The 17,216-nt window shown below is 39.0% G+C and overlaps 2 protein-coding genes across 6 annotated transcripts in view; both read left to right on the forward strand.

Annotated features, from left to right (window-relative positions):
• The window catches only part of picalmb (phosphatidylinositol binding clathrin assembly protein b), a 37,688-nt gene extending 30,125 nt beyond the window's left edge, over window positions 1-7,563 (forward strand). For 3 of the 4 annotated variants that reach the window (XM_038303303.1, XM_038303297.1, XM_038303298.1), the window contains 7 exons: window positions 250-366; window positions 479-509; window positions 586-685; window positions 2,174-2,233; window positions 3,321-3,425; window positions 3,783-3,888; window positions 5,910-7,563. In XM_038303303.1, the coding sequence (XP_038159231.1) occupies window positions 250-366; window positions 479-509; window positions 586-685; window positions 2,174-2,233; window positions 3,321-3,425; window positions 3,783-3,875 (506 nt within the window). In that variant the 3' untranslated portion in view covers window positions 3,876-3,888; window positions 5,910-7,563. The remainder of the gene's footprint in view (window positions 1-249; window positions 367-478; window positions 510-585; window positions 686-2,173; window positions 2,234-3,320; window positions 3,426-3,782; window positions 3,889-5,909) is intronic. The other variant, XM_038303299.1, reaches the window with a different exon arrangement.
• Window positions 7,564-11,632: 4,069 nt separating this feature from the next.
• The window catches only part of sytl2b (synaptotagmin-like 2b), a 28,206-nt gene continuing 22,622 nt past the window's right edge, over window positions 11,633-17,216 (forward strand). For both annotated transcript variants that reach the window (XM_038303383.1, XM_038303384.1), the window contains exons 1-2: window positions 11,633-11,767; window positions 16,209-16,371. In XM_038303383.1, the coding sequence (XP_038159311.1) occupies window positions 16,271-16,371 (101 nt within the window). In that variant the 5' untranslated portion in view covers window positions 11,633-11,767; window positions 16,209-16,270. The remainder of the gene's footprint in view (window positions 11,768-16,208; window positions 16,372-17,216) is intronic.

Raw genomic sequence — 17,216 nt, forward strand, 5'->3', positions numbered from 1 at the left:
TAAAAGAAAAAAAAATTAAAAACAAACTTTATTATCTGAAGCAAAACCTTTCCGATGTGTTCAATGGGTTTAATGTCTACATTAGTCTTCTTAGAGTTTTTCAGGGACATCTACCTCCTTACTGTTAAGGTTCAAAACAATCCTTCCATTTTATAAATGTGTAAATGATAAAACTGATTTTCTTTTACCTCAATAAAGTTAGCAATATTTTTAAATGTGTGTTTTAATCAGTCCTGTTTTTCCTATCAGATCTTGCGGGAGGCATCCTGAAACCGACTCTTGCTGGCTCCAACCTGGCGTCCAATCAGCAGCCTGAGAAGCTTGTGTCGGATGACCTTGACTCTTCCCTGGCCAACCTTGTCGGCAGTGAGTGTGGCGCTTTATGCTGTTCTGCTCTAATGAGCACACATCTTCATTAGGACAAAAAAGTTGCCAGAAAACTTAGACTAACCGCTGCTTGATGAATGTTGCCTTCCAGACCTGGGCATCGGAAATGGCACGATGAAGAAGTAAGTGCTGCTTCATGGCACGCCGTCTCAGCTCTGCGCTGCATTCTGCCGCTAACGTGAAATCTGTAATCCACAGTGACATGCACTGGAGCCAGCCAGGGGAGAAGAGGATGACTGGCGGCACCAACTGGCAACCCAAGGCGGCCCCAACTACAACCTGGAACCCCGTTTCCATGGTGACACACACATTTATGTCTGCCTCTGCCGTACTCCTCTTCAGTTTTATCTTTTTAATTCCAAACTTCTCCCCCTAAAGCGTGATCGTAGATCTAAAGCAAACTTTAAACCTTACCAGAATGTTTATATTCCTAACTTTTTATTTGGGAAAACCAACGATACAAAGTGCCTTACAAAAGTATTTATATCCCTGGACTGTGTTAGGTATCAACCATAAACCTCAGTGTTTAAACTTTGTTTGATAGAACATTGAGAATGGTTAAGGAACGATAAGGTGTCTCCCTCCTCTGTTAATAAATAATAAATTCAATTAAAAAAAATAAGATTTGAAAAGTCTGGCATGCATTTATATTCAGTGTGAGTCTTTAATCTGTGGAACCACCTTTCTCTGAACAAGGTGTGCTCCTCATCGCACCACGTTTATGTCCTTTATTAACAGAGAAGCGTGACAAGCTCAAGCAGAATTGATGGAAATGGTTCATGTGAACATCTTCTTTATGTTTTTTAAGTCTTGCAGGAGATTAGCTGAATTTCAATCTGGATTCTAACTGGGCCTGTCAGACATACCAATAGGTTTCTGTTTAAACATTCCTCTGCACCTTAAGCAATAATAGACTTTATTTTCTTCCTTGTCTTTGATCCATATGAGGTCTATATATTACTGTAGACCTACATATGTAAATAAGGTCTTTTGCCAAGTCAGTTCCTTTTACAACGCAACATCTTTTTTTGATGCCACTCTAACCCTCATCTCTCTTTTGTTACGAAAAACACAATTTATAAAACTTTAATTTGTATATATATATTTTTTTTCATTAGCGTTAATGTTTTTATTCTGCATCATCTTCTGTGGTAAGCTTAGGTAAAAATGCAGTAACTTTTACATTTTTTTTTTGTTATGACCGTAAAACTAAATGTTGAGTTGGACTGCTCCATTAAATCTGAGTTGCAAAATGATGAGAAATAGTTTTAAAGGGTTTGAAAACTTCTGTAATGCAGCTAATTGAATTAGCTGTGTTGGAGCAGAAATGGTTGAGAACCATGTGAGACACCGCTCCCTGAAGGTCAACAGGTTTACAGATCCTCTTAGATCCTTGTTATCTCAACAGGTAAACACAGATTTTAGATATTTCACATCTGTTTAAAAGAAGTAGTAACATTTAGGTCTGATTTAAAAAGTTGAGTATTTATCACAGATTAATTAGAGGCTTCAGTCAAAGGCTTTTCCTCCCCATTTGCTCTTTTTGTCTGTTTCTGTTTGTTTCATTGTTTTTTCCTGGAATTGACACCCATCTGGGCTTGGTGCTAATTAGTCAGTGATGTATCTCGTCAAACTGAGATGTCCCAGTGACTATCTGTTCCTGTGGTTTTCCCTCAAAGCAAACCACAGGATCAGAATAGTGATTAAAGTCAGTTAAAGCTGCAATATGACTTGATTCTCTGGATGTTTTGCTAAAAATGTATCCAATCTCTTTGTCTCCCATCAGCCACCATCAGTCATGGCCTTCCCTGCCACTACACCCACGAGCATGATGGGATACGGCATGGTAAGTTTTCTGTTCAATTATCGCTTCAGTAATTACACCCTATATATTATAGGTGTTAGAAATCATTTCCCCAAACATGGCCAATTTACTTTTGAAGGAGTGATTCATTAGCTTTGAGATTTTGGAAATGTTTGCTACAGACATTTAGGACTATTTCTAATACTTTGTGCTGCCAAGGACGAAATGAATAAATAGATAAATTGAATAAACAGCCAATGTCCAAATCTAACACTGTTTAAAATTTTGTTATATGAAAAGTCTAATAACATTTCTCCTTCTGACATGTTTGGATACTGTACTCTGTAACCAGCCAGTCTCTTCTGCAATGGCCTTTTGTGGATTCCCATTGTTGTGGAAGTAACCTCTGACTAAAGATGGACTGATCGTCAGCAAATTTTGGCCTATATTAGTGGGGGTTTTATTTTTGTTTTTTTCTTTTATCTGTGCATTTTGCAGCCATGCTGTGAGCACATGTGGGGAGCATGCATTGCCATTCCCCTCAATTTGCTGCAAATTAGTTTTATTTTCTTCAGTAATAGATGTTTTTTTGTTGTTGTTGTTGTTTAAATTGAGACCTGTATAATATCTGTTTTCATTAAATTTTTATTTTTTTAATATAAGGAAGGAAAAGCAATAGTTACTCAAAGAATCGTCCCAAAGAAATACAAACATCACTTACTGAGGATCTATTAGACTGATGTCAAAATAATCTGTATTGGATTTAAAAATGGTGTATCAGTCGGTCTCTACCTCTGACCATCTGCTGGACCAGTCAGAAGTTATAACTGTGTTTCTTTTTAATCAGTCGTACATTTTAGATCTCTAATAGACTCGATTTTTTAGGCTTTCTTTAAGCTATATTCTTAAAAAAAATGAATAAATTAAACATTTAAAGGATATAACTCTGTGTGGGATAAATTGGTAGTTTCACTCTTCGAGTCGAGTGACTGCAATAAGTTCACTTTAATGTTTAAAACAATTTTGATGCATCAGTACAATCGTTTTCAGTCCCATACAGTTGGTGGTGTTAGCAAATGTTTTCTAAGAATTGTTTTCTTGTAGTTGAAATGACTGATGTGATTTGCAGCCTCCACAGATGGGCTCCATGGGGATGATGAATCCACCCACCATGATGTACACCCAGCCCGTCATGAGGCCGCCCAACCCCTTTGGCTCTGTGTCCAGCGCTCAGGTTCGTGCAAGGCTCAGTCTCCTCAGGTGGAGTACGTGGTGTGTTCAATGTGCAGTGTTGTGAACCCCGGTTAGTGACTGTGAAAGCTTTGTTGTCGGTGTGAATACTGCTGAAGATGATGACAGTTTTAACAAAAAAAGAAGTCTTCACTCGCTGGAGCTGAAACTAACGACAACAAAACTGAAGAATCATCTTCTGTTTCGACTTCCTGTTTTCAAACAGCTCCTCTTTTTATTTTAATTTGTTTGTATTAACCCATCTATCATACATCACAGCCTCTCCAAACTAATCTCATCCCTACTTCAGTCTCTGTACTGACTCTGACTTCTCCTCTGGTCCTCCTACTTCCTGTGTTAGCCCACTGCAGCCTCTAGTCCTTCCAGCCAGAGTCCTCTCCGAGCCCCTGGACAGGACCCGTTTGCACACCTCTCTCTCAAGGATTTCTTGTAGAGCATCTCTTTAGGTACATCATGCTGTTTGCTTGCAGAGGCACCTGCATGCGTGATCCGACCAGCGCTGATGCATGTTTGCTTTTGTTTTATTTATTTTATTTCAAAGCCCTAATGTCCTTTCCAGTGGATCATGCACTGCATATGTTACTTATTGTTTATTTTTGCTTTACTTGGCTTTTTGGGTTACCTTGCATGGATGTCTTTCTTGTTTTGCCTGACTGAGACTGACGCATCTTGGTCCTTTGTGCTTTCACTTACATGATTCGTGGCTTAAAGCAGTTTTTTCTTTGCCTTGCAGCTACTGCTATATTTAACTTATTGTATGTTTGCTAAGCTTTGTCCCTTCAGGGTAAATACTGTTACTGCAGGTTCGTATATAAAGCTGACATGTCAAACTGTTCTTTATGCTCCAAACCACACAGAACATGTTCAGTCAGGTAATATAAAACTTTTCACTGTTAAAAATATGCATTTATTCTCAAATCTGTCAATTGAAGAAAAAAAAGACACTGCTGAAAGTGTACTTTTTTATTAAGGTTAATCTACTTAATTATATATTATAATCAATCTACAGCTTTCCTACATAGTCTAAGGTATTTTGTTACACCAAAGCACAAACCCCACTTCTATAAGCTTCAGTCAACACAATAAAAACTAAATTATAAAACATGCGCCAGCTTATTCAGAAATATATATACTTTTTATTAAAAATCAACATTTAGTTTGACTTTTAACATTGCTCCAAAAATATTTTAGAGATAGAGATTCAACAGTTCTTAATTTAAGCTAAAATAACCCTGTCTTCATTTCTTAGTTTTTATCTATAATCTTATTGGCGCGCAGCTCTTTAATTTATAGTGCTTGCTAATATATTGTTTTTTCTGTCATGTTTTTGACATCTGGGTGCAAAACAAAGCTAAAGGTTCCTGGAATTGAGTTTAAAATGGAAAAAAGTGACAGATTATCAGTAGATTTTACTCTTTCTAAGTAGCCTGACGTAGTCCTACTCAATTCTAGTCAGAATATGAGTCTGATACTGCTCCATAGAGCTGTGATTATGGGGCGTGTTTTGAACGGACCAGGAAAAAAATGCCTCTGTACTCAATTGGATAGACCTACAACCAATAAGAGCAACGGAGTGCGTGACGTATGTTAAGCCAGGCATAGTTGTTGTCAACAAAAATCAAAGCGTGCAGTTGCGCGCCTAGAATAAGAAGATGAGCCTTGATCGCGTTTCTCTTTTCCTCTTTTAAAATTAATTTGCTGTCGATATCTTCTAGAACAGACCTAATAGCAGAATCTACTCACCTCAACTCTCCGGCGGCAGCCATTGTTGTTGTCGCCCAAGCGCGCTTTGGTCACGTGGTTGATTACGTTACTGTTGATCATCTGTCCATCATCGTATAAAGCCCGCCCTGACAATTTGATTGGATCGCCAGAGGGTGGGCTTTAATACTCGCACTACTATGGAGCAGAGCCAGACCGAACTTCCCCGACCTCAAACCTTGTGGGCGGGACTAAGTTCGGAATGGCACCCAGGCTACTTTCTAAGGCTTCTGTCCGACAAATTTGGACTGGTCGTTTGGAAATGTAAATTCAATCCAATCTAAATCTGTTGCAATTTTAAGAAATGTTTCCTTCTAATAATAGTTGTAATACTAATGATAAGAAAAATAATAATAAAAGGTTTAATATTAATTGTATACCAGTTTTAGAGGAAAATGTAGTCAACATGCTGATTTACAGCTTTGATCGTTTTCCTTTTTTTTGCAAAATATATAAACTAAATAAATAAAAGGAATTCTGTTTTTGCTTGTTCCATTGTAATAATGTGTGCTTCTGCTTTCTAGCTGAACTGGCAATAAAACAAACTATGTAACTCAACCTAATTAGATGAACATATTAGTCTTTTTAGACTAGACATTCCAGCTTTCTGTTTAGGGGGGGAAGCTTAGCAAACTGTGACTAAACTCTTATGATCGTCTGTTGGATTCAGCCTCTGTTTGACCCCCGCTCTCTGCTTTTCTTGCAGATGCAGTTCATGTAATTTGAAGGAAGTGTCTCTCAGAAGATGAAGCACTTAGCAGCAAAACCTTGTCCTCGTTGCCGTCTAACTCTTCAGAGAAGCACCCCCCCACCCCCCCTCCCAAATACAGACACGTCGAGAATATAATGGTGCACCAACTGTCAGAAACCATTGTAACCATGTCCACACGGCGGTCGGCAGTAACTCAAACCCATTTTATTCTGAAATAACTAGGCCGACATGCCGAGTGATGCTGCTTTCTAACCTCCCCCCCACCTCTTTTTCGATGACTGCTTACTTGCCTTACAGTGTACTCTGTAAGGATGGTTCGGGTGCTCAGAAGCTCACGTTAAATTGGAGATTCTGAGGTTGGAAATGAAGGCTTCGATAGAGAGAGGGGAGGGGGAGCAGTTCTTCCCCTTCTTGATCCAATCATCAGTCATCCAGACCCTGCAGTTATTTAACCGTCACAAAGTAGTGATGCTAACAACGTTTACACCTGTTTAGTTTTTGTCTTTTTTACCGTGTTTACAGTAGACATTCCTTGTGTGTTGTTTGTATTTATTTATGATTATTGGTTTAAGATTGCCGGGGAGGGGGGGGGTTAATGTAAAATCTACAGTAAAATGATCACATTTATGTGGGAGTGCTTCAGCATTAAACAAGGATTACAGACTATCATTAAGAGGTAGAGAAAAAAATAGATATTATATGAATTACACCTATTAAGCGGAATGATAGAGCACTAAATATTCTGAGTTTTGTGTTAAGAAAACTTTTGTTTTTTCCTACTAGATGAAAGATTTCACGATTTCCATTGTACTTACAGTGCAGGGGTTCTAGTACCAGTCAGTTAACAGTATATAGTGTGCCTAGGGTTTAATTTGTATCGGATCCGTGTCCCCAACTAGTTTGGGGGGGAAAAAAAACAAATGACCACGAATCTGAAGGGTGGCACTGGGTGGTGGGCTCCATTTGCTTTAAGCTTGGCATGCCGTTGACTCACTGACTGTAATCAAGGCTGCCTTTACTCTGAATGTGAACGAGTTGTCTTCATGTTGCACACATCTTTCAACGCTGCAGTTTCTCAGAGAAAGAGCGGTGTCGTTGGGGAAGGGTGGGTGGGTCGGCTGAGTGGGTTGTGATCACACGAGTTGGGGTGGGGGGTAAAAAAAAAAAAAAGATAAAAAGTGAGGGGAGCGGGTGTAAATTAGCTGTACAAAAGATCCAGAAGGAGCAGGGTAGAGCGGAGCAGCACTGTTGATCGGTGCCACATGTACATAAACACTCAACTGTTCTATGAGCGAACAAACGTGAAAGATGTATGAAATATGAAAGCAATTCAATCAAATTTGACTCTACCTAAGTTTGATTCAGGATATTCTCTGCGTTTGTCTCCGCAGATATTTTCTTTATGTAATTAGATGGTGTAGCAGACAATGACTGAGGTCTTTTCTTTCTTTTTCAAATAAAGAGCAGCTTCCACAAACGTGTCTCTTTCTGTAGCTCTGCTCTTGTCATGTTGACTACAATGCTGAAGGCGAGGGACAGAAACTTTGTCGTTATCAAAATCGTGGCTAATGGGTATTTCTATGTTTAATGAATGTGAAATAACTCAATATTTTGTCATTTCAGGAAATAAAACCATCACTTTATTAGACATTTGATTTTAAGCCTTTCAGTTTTGATTATGGTTAACAGATTGTAAAATTGGAAAAATAAAAATCACTTGTAAAGAATGTTAAACATGTATAGGTTCCTTTAAAGATATGAATTTGTTGGGCTTTCTGCATGACCCACTGTTCTTCCTAGTTATTGAGGGATTCAGGCTGTGGTTCTGAGGTGTGATAGAAGCCAAATTAGCCGTTTGATGGCAGCCTTCAGGTCATCTGCATTGTTATAGGTGGGTAAAGTATCTACAGATTTAACTAAGAGAACTAATTTAACATTTTTCATTCAAATAAAGAAAGTAGTCCAACACGTACTTGCTGAAAAGTTCTGTGTAATTGATGGGTCAAAACACACCGGATTTGTAATCAGATTGCAAATTCTGGCATTACAAACTATAAAATAGGAAAAATAAATGACAAAAAGGCAAATTCATGCAGAAGCAACACTTTTCCAAAAACAAAATTTTTTTATCATAAGCTCAGAACCTTTTTTTTTTTTTTTTTTTTTTTAGATAAGTAATTGATATAGATCAATACTTTACTTTTATCTGAAAGATTACTTTAAATTCACCTGATCTCCAAAAGCAAAAGTTTGAATTGGGCAGAATAACCAGAAATCATTCTGAATTAAAACTAGCATTTTTCCATATATATGTGTATACCTAATTAAAAGTAAAAACTGAACTGTTTCTATTGCAGCAACTTCAGGAAACAAAAAAGCTGCTGAGAGAATGAGGTCGGGCCGTTCCTTGTCTGACGCTGGGATCAATATGGTGCTGATGTGAACTTTATTCACATCAAAGGTTTAAACAACATATCTAAAGTATAACTTGTTAAACATACAGTAGTTTACAGCGATTTGCATTGCAGTCAACAAAAAAATACAGTGGTCCACTCACCCACTGTCTGCCAGTGTCACTCCCACAGGTGACTAATATACCCAATTACAAAACTCCTCCCAAATCTAATTGATCCATTCCCCTACAAACAGACATCAAACCAACAAATAACATACCAGGTATAAACTCAGACAAACGAATGTCAAAGCATCTTTTCATTTATGGGTCCTAGAACTACTTAAAATAGATTTTTTTTTTTTCCCCCTTTCTGCTTAAACCCACTCAAGTAAATGCAACTTATTACTACCCACCTCTGGTGGTCTGGTGTCTCATTTTTGGACAGAAAATCAGGTCAGATGGACTCTAAGGCCAATGAATCACAGAACCAAAGATCCAACACAAGCAGAACCCTAAATCCTCACTGATTGCTTTCCGACTAAACTTCACACTTGTTTCTGCTCCCCTCATCCTTATTTGGGACCTTTATTTTCCCATTAAAATTTAAACTTTATTTTCATATGGGGGCGGAGGAGCCAGCCGGGAGGCATCTGAAACAGATCCCGGTCGCCTCCCTCCAGGCATGTCTTATTGGGAGGAGGCCTTGTGGAAGGTGCTGAAGTCCAGTCCTCAAGAGCTGCTATTCCACAACTTTTTGATGCAACACATTTTTAAAACACCTGAATCAAATGAGTGCCTCGCTACCACGCCTCTGCTGAGCTAAATGAGGGGATTGAGGCTTTAGATTCTGGTGTGTTAGAAAAGAGATGCATCTAAAAGATAGAGCATGGTAGCTATTGAGGACTGGACTGGCCTGGCCTAGGACATGCTGGAGCGTCTATGTCTCAGCTGGCCTGGTGTTGCCTTGGTGTCCCCCCAGAGCAGCTGGAGGAGGTGTGTGTGGATTGGGAAGTCTGGGCATCTCTGGTTAGACTGCTGACTTTGGGACCTGGGCCTGGATAAAGCAGAAGATATTTTCCCATTTTTTTCTCTATAACCCATCTGTAGCCCATGTGCTAGATCAGTCAGTTTTTTCTATTACACCTTTTCCCTCCACTTGAGTTTTTATAAAGATGCTTGGTTGAAACATTCTGAACAACCACCTTCTTCAGAAATTACCTTATCTTGTTTACTTACTTATGGAGGGTGAGTTACTGTCCTCTACACATCTGTTCTCTCAGCCGTATTTCCCACGATTGTGTATCCTAGTGACAGACTTTGATATCAGGAGTTAACTAAATACATGCAAATTTTAAGTCTTTTTTTTTTTTTTTTAGGTAAATGCAGGATATAGTTTGCTCTGTACTTTATACACTATATTGCCAAAAGTATTTGCTCACCTGCCTTGACTCACATATGAGCTTAAGTGACATCCCGTTCCTAATCCATAGGGTTCAATATGACGTCGGTCCACCCTTTGCAGCTAGAACAGCTTCAACTCTTCTGGGAAGGCTGTCCACAAGGTTTAGGAGTGTGTTTATGGGAATTTTTGACCATTCTTCCAGAAGCGCATTTGTGAGGTCGCACACTGATGTTGGACGAGAAGGCCTGGCTCTCAGTCTCCGCTCTAATTCATCCCAAAGGTGTTCTATCGGGTTGAGGTCAGGACTCTGTGCAGGCCAGTCAAGTTCATCCACACCAGACTCTGTCATCCATGTCTTTATGGACCTTGCTTTGTGCACTGGTGCACAGTCATGTTGGAAGAGGAAGGGGCCAGCTCCAAACTGTTCCCACAAAGTTGGGAGCATGGAATTGTCCAAAATGTCTTGGTATGCTGAAGCATTCAGAGTTCCTTTCCTTGGAACTAAGGGGCCAAGCCCAGCTCCTGAAAAACAACCCCACACCATAATCCCCCCTTCACCAAACTTTACACTTGGCACAATGCAGTCAGACAAGTACCGTTCTCCTGGCAACCGCCAAACCCAGACCCGTCCATCAGATTGCCAGATGGAGAAGCGCGATTCGTCACTCCAGAGAACGCGTCTCCACTGCTCTAGAGTCCAGTGGCGGCGTGCTTTACACCACCGCATCCGACGCTTTGCATTGCACTTGGTGATGTATGGCTTGGATGCAGCTGCTCGACCATGGAAACCCATTCCATGAAGCTCTCTGCGCACTGTTCTTGAGCTAATCTGAAGGCCACATGAAGTTTGGAGGTCTGTAGTGATTGACTCTGCAGAAAGTTGGCGACCTCTTCGCACTATGCGCTTCAGCATCCGCTGACCCCGCTCCGTCAGTTTACGTGGCCTACCACTTCGTGGCTGAGTTGCTGTCGTTCCCAAACACTTCCATTTTCTTATAATACAGCTGACAGTTGACTGTGGAATATTTAGGAGCGAGGAAATTTCACGACTGGATTTGTTGCACAGGTGGCATCCTATCACAGTTCCACGCTGGAATTCACTGAGCTCCTGAGAGCGACCCATTCTTTCACAAATGTTTGTAAAAACAGTCTGCATGCCTAGGTGCTTGAATTTATACACCTGTGGCCATGGAAGTGATTGGAACACCTGATTCCAATAATTTGGATGGGTGAGCAAATACTTTTGGCAATATAGTGTATATCCTAGTTTTTGAAATACTATTCTGATTGGAGCTTTTCTGATCCATTACAGCCACAAACCTTTAAGTATTTTATTAGGAGATAAGGTGAGAGGCTGAACACAAAATGTGCAGGTGATCAAGCTTACAGCTCAAGCATAAAATGGTGACATAATTTATGCATATGGTATTTCATAAATAATTTTTGTTCTATCAGGGCAGATTTAAGTAATTATTTATTAAGAAACTTGCGTTTCCAAATAATTATGAAATCCCTCTTTGAGCACAAGGCCTTTATCCCTTGATGTGCTCCAAGGTCATAGAATCACCTCAGAGACACAGTGGGGGTGTTTATTCCTCCAAACTGGAGCACAGATGGTGAAACAGCTTCGTGTAGCTGCTTTAATTGCAGTCTGACCTCAGCCTGTCCTGTTGTGGCACATGGGAAGATGCTCACACCCTTTAGTCAAACATTCGCTGCATCTCGGCCACTGGCGACACCTGCTGGATGCAGCCTGTCACTGCAGCCCAAGTTAAACAGCGCGAGCTGCAAAAGAAAAAAGCGGTTGGCATTAATCACCCAGGCCCACATTAAACAATATTAATTAGTCTGAGGAAGAGTACAGAAGGTTATATAACATAAAGGCTGGTCTTTATCTTGTCTTAGTCAGGTCCTCCCATCGTTATGCTGAGGCTCCGCCCCCTTCTCCTGCGCTCCTGTGAGCGCATCCAGCAGCAGCAGCGCAGCTGAGACACCCTGAACAATTTATCCCTCCTTTTCTAACCATAAAAGTGGTCCTGAAAGGTGTCCTGTAAGGTAAGTCAAAATATAAACCTGTTTTCCGATATATTTTTATGACCTTTTGTCTTGAACAGAGAGAGAAAAAATATCTTATTGAAATTAAATTAAATTAAAGTTATCTAACCTGTTGCATTTCTCCAATAATTTCCAAACGTTATTGTCCATAACAAATGGAGCATTGGTATGTTTGATGCTGTGTCTGTACAAAATAATTTTACTGAAATGTGGAAATAAAAAGGCAAGTATGATTTACTTGATTTATATCATTATCTGAAAACTAGAATTAGTTCCCACTTACTGACCCTGTGTGGTGTTATTTACGCGCTGTCACACAGCCATGTCTAATTTAAATGTTAATGAATTAGAGAAGGTTCTCTTAAATCTTCAAGTTTTTAAAAAGGGGTACGAAACGGCTGGTGACAGGGGCGGAGCTAGATGGGGGGCCAGAGGTGGCCATAGGGTTAGCCAATCATTGGCCACCCTTAGCATCTTTTTCACACTGTAATACAGATGGCAGCAGTAATAATCTCAAGGGGAATGTTAAAACTTATTAATTTTTTCATATATTAACAATTACATGACAACTAAAACACTGTGCACATCAAAATACTAACATTGATATATACAGAATATTATGTCTCTGTTAGTCATCTAGGAGTCTTCAGTGAAATCATAGATGAATAACTACTTTAATAATAAATTAAACATCCACTTAAAGTAGATATTAGTACATGTAAATATGAATTTTATGCAAAACAATTTTTGAAAAGATGTTCGCCCCAGAAATTTTGTCCTACACCTTTTATTTCAACAGCATGGATGTTTAAATATATACGTCTATTTGTTAGCAAAGGCTGTAGGAAAGTTTAGTTTGCTTTATTTAGAAAATATGGATGTTGTGCTCATTCCTGTTGAAACAATCTAGATTGACTGTCAGGTTCTGTCGCCTATCTGCTTTCGGCCACCCCTCACTGTACATTGGTTTTTGACTGGCAAACCCTATCAAAATTTTCTGGCTACACCTCTGGCTGTTGTTAGAACTGGCGCATGGTTGGTACGAAATGCCTAACCTGCCCTGTGCGGTAGCCTACCTCTAAAATCTAAAATCTTCAGGAATCACATAGTTAGCTCTAAGACACCCTAAAAGCTGAAATTAACTGTTTTGTTCATGCTATGCTCTTGTAGCTTTAGTCATTTCATATCATTGAGCAGGAAAAAGAGCCACCTGCTCATAATTTAAAGAGAATAGTCTGCAGGGAGGCAGATTAGCTACAAGCATGCTTAGTGTGAGGGATTGCATTTGAGTCAATGAGTCGATGCAATCAACTGGTTTTCTTAGATAGAAAACTTTGAATAAATTTGTCCGTATGATCTGGTGAAGTGTAAAGTGCCTTGAGATTAAATGTGTTGTGAATTGGCGCTATATAAATAAACTCTGGCTTCATCAGGGTGTGACAATTTTTCCCTTTTTTCATGAGTGTTGATGTTGGATCGAACTCTCACTGGATTCTCTTTGCAAGTCAAAAACCTGTGGATTTGCTAACTGACATTGTATTCACGTTGCAAAACAACAGATAGGTATTTTCTTATTAAACATGTTAATAATTTGAACCATCACCTTAACAAACAGACTCGCTGAGATACCAAAAAGTTCAAATGAATAATTATGCCCAAGTTTTCCCACTTTATAAACTCTTCCAATATGGTTTTATAACTGTCCCATGAGCTCTAACTATCCTAACTTCAGTAGATGTTCTTGTTGTATTTGAGTACAAACAGAGCACACCAAGGTATATATAACATCCCTAAATGGGGATCAGAGCCAAAATACATATTAGATTAAAATCTGATCTTAAACCAAGGGTTCAATTACCAGAAGAATGGCAACGTGTTGTTTTATAAAGGCTGTACACTGTTGGAGAAGGGAATAAAGCAGCTCAAACCTTTTTCCCTCCAGTCCCAGGTCCTGAGTTGATCCAATGGGTGGTTGGTTAGACGCAGCACTCCTGGTTTGGTTTTCAACCACGTAATTTTTTGGTTAGAAATAATTGTTGTTATTCTTAGTTTTATTCTGCACTGAAAATTGTTAGATTGCAACAATAAAGATGACAAACCAGTCATGTTTAAGGTATACAGACTAGCCCTCTAGTGCGAAGGAAATCTAGCTTTGTAATAGATGTAACACTGGCTCTATCACCATCTGTGTGAATAAAGTGTGACTTGAACATACCTAGATCTGGAACTACCTAAAGGTAAAATTTAAATGTGAATAAATGAACTCTCTGGTGAACCCTAAAGTTCCTCCTGTGATCAGATTAGGTTGCTGTAAAGTTCAACATGATGTGCTGTACAGTCTGACCCAGCTGAAACCAAACAAACTGACTCGCAATAAGTCCCCCATTGTTTGCTTGCTTCTGACCCACAGCAGGAATTTGGCTTTTGGTCGTAGAGATAACGCTAGAGTTTCTGAATGTTCACTCGAGATAATGAGTTTATGACAATAATAAGCCTTTTTATAATTTTTCTTGATTTCGTGGTCAGCTTAACGTCTCCCTATTACGTGGCTTTGTTTGGTTTTTGGGTATGCTGTTTTCATTTCTATGATAAAGTTTTTTTTCGATGTTTAAAGGTATAGTGGAGGATGTTCTTTTTCTGGGTGGATCATCAAAATAAGTGGTCCTCCTAACTGTCAATCATTTCGGTTAAATGTTTACGTAAGGCCGCCTATGTGCTCGTCCCCATTTTCATTTACCGGTGGCCAGTCTGACATAGTGGACAAATTGCAAATCTTGTTTTGGAAGCAAACAGCAACTTTTAAATAGAGTGCACAAAGAGAAATTGGCTCGTGCATGCTCTTGCACACGTTTAATAGGCGTTCCCTCTCGGGAGCGGATACAGGGTTGTGCATTTTTTTTTAAAAGTGGAGAGGGCGGGTCTTATGAAAAATTCGCGAAAATCCTTCACTATACCTTTAAGCTTGATTTCATGTCAAATGCTTGATTACTTGACAAAATTAGTGAGGATGTGGTTCAGCTTGAGATATTTAAAGAAATTTGATATAATCTACTAGTCTTTATCAAAAGCATTTTATCTGTTGGAAGCACTTTAAAGCTTCCTTGTGGAAGAAATATGCAAATAGATCTATCACATGAAGCCCCCTGGTTAAAAAGAAAGTCCCTCGGCTCACTTTACTTTAGACACAAAATATATAAATCTACATATTACCTTATTTCCTCCAAGTTAGTTTTATGACTGACTCCATCTAGACTGTTAAAAAAATTCCTTTCAGGTAACAACATATAAGATAATCGAGAAAATGTTAAGAATGCAAAAGAATGAAAAAAAGAACAAAAAGCATAAAAAGGCAGCCCTATTTCGTTTGCTTAAAAAAAAAGCCTTTTTATTTAGATTCAAAGTTTTCTCTGTGTATCTTCATTTTAGAAAGTAGTCACATTTTTAATTCATAATGGACATGTCAAAATGTAATATTGTAGTTATGTGTGTGAAGTATAAACTGATTTTAAGGTTTATGAACAGATCTGTAGGCCAGACTTTACTCTTAGATCAACAAACTGACTGTAAAGCAGTTTTTCTCACAAATAACAAGTTTATCTTGATTTGTTGCACTATTTTGTTGTAAACCTTGAATATTGAAGGTGAAATCCAAAACAAAACTCACCTGTTGCCCCTGGTGACATCACAAAAGGCATCCAGCTGTGGAGATAAATACTTTATTACCCAGCTATGTTATGTAAATTGTAATTTTGTTTGTCCTGCATTTACACTCACTGCAAATAGTCATTTTAAGTCAATAACATTCAATCATGCTACTGAAAGTGGGGCCCTAATAACTCTGGCCTTTGCTCCTAGATTAAAACCAGATACCAACATCTATCAGACATAAGTACAAACTTGCTGTTTGCAACAAGACCCCTAAATAACTTTTAATGGCTTCATTTTAAGGAGTCATTCATGTGAACTCATTTCACAATGAACTGTTTTCTGGAAGAGGCTTTGCAGCATTCGATGCAGGACCTGCAGGTTCTGTAACAGCTTTTCCCCCCACTGCCATCAGACTGTTGAACTGTTGAAAACTCTAATCAAGTCACAAATGGACACTGCATCACACTTGTAAACATCCTATTTGCACTACATGGCGAAGCTTTCAAATCACTTTAAACAGAACTCAACTCAAATCTCTCTTACTTCATTTTGCTCCATATTCTTTGGATCACTGCTTTACTTTATGAATGGAAATGTCCATTTCAATGCTCTAAGCTGCTCATTCACTGTTGAAAATTTCAATGTATGCATGCAAATACAGTTTGTGTAAGTTTAAGAAGAGAAGCCTCCTTCAGGAGCTTTATTCCTCTCTCTGTCTCTTTCACTGTATTGTTACTGGTGCAAATACAACCTCCTACAGCCTCCCAGGTAAACAGTTGTATTTGTTCAACAGAGCCAGGAGACTTTGGGCGTTTTCACACCTGTCCGCTGAGTTAGAGCCAGAGGAAGAGAATCATGATCGACCTTAGCCACCTGACGGAGGAGGAGCAGGAGATGATCATGACGGTTTTGAAGAGAGACGCTAAGCTGAAGCGGGCTGAGGAGGATAGAATCAGGTACATAAATCTAAGGTTGAAAAATCTTTAAGCAATCTGCTTTCCTGCAAGACTTTTCCCCCTCTTGATTATTTGACATGGGCTCCAATGTTCTAGGCCCAAATTAAAGTTAATCTCCTGAATTTGAGTTAATGTCTTTTTATAAGTGCTTGCCTAATCCCTCCAACACCAGACCTTATGAAGGGGAGTCTTTGCTTAATACGATAACACAATAACAGCTGTCTGGGATTGGACGTTGCCTCCGCTGCTGAGAAACCGAAATGTGATCACAGCAATTAGATTAGTTAGGATGCAGGACAAACAAAGAGGAACAAAGACTCCATGTGATAGCCTCAAACAAGCTTTAAGATTAAATAATCTTATTTGATTTAAATTGCAAATATTTCAGCTTTTGTCTACTTGATGTCCTTTGGATCAGCAGGAGAATTTAAAGGATCAATCTCCAAGAAGCAAATCCAAATCAGCGGCAGATGTGCACAATAAAACAAATAAATACATCTGATTTTTAAAAAGGTGTTTGACCTAATTTAAAAATGAGATTGGAGGTAAAACAAAGAGCGTTTCATTTGGAGTTTACTTGAATGCTTGCTGTGCCCTGTCCAGTCTACTGTTAAAGGATTAGACCAACGGCCTGTAATAATTTGCTACCCCTTTCTCACATGACGGCTGTGATTCCCCAACCAGTGTAAAGATGAGCTGGAATGGTGTTTTTTTTTATTCTTTTTTTACGAGGAAGGAATTTGTTTTGATCCCGCATTGATTTCATTTTAACTCGACTGAGATGTTTTCCAATTTACTCTCTGGAGTTCGTTAATGTGAAGATGTTATATAACCTTGCCAATGGA

The sequence above is a fragment of the Cyprinodon tularosa genome, unplaced genomic scaffold (assembly GCF_016077235.1).
Source record: "Cyprinodon tularosa strain WSP-4 unplaced genomic scaffold, ASM1607723v1 ctg51, whole genome shotgun sequence".
In the NCBI taxonomy this organism is placed as follows: Eukaryota; Metazoa; Chordata; class Actinopteri; order Cyprinodontiformes; family Cyprinodontidae; genus Cyprinodon; species Cyprinodon tularosa.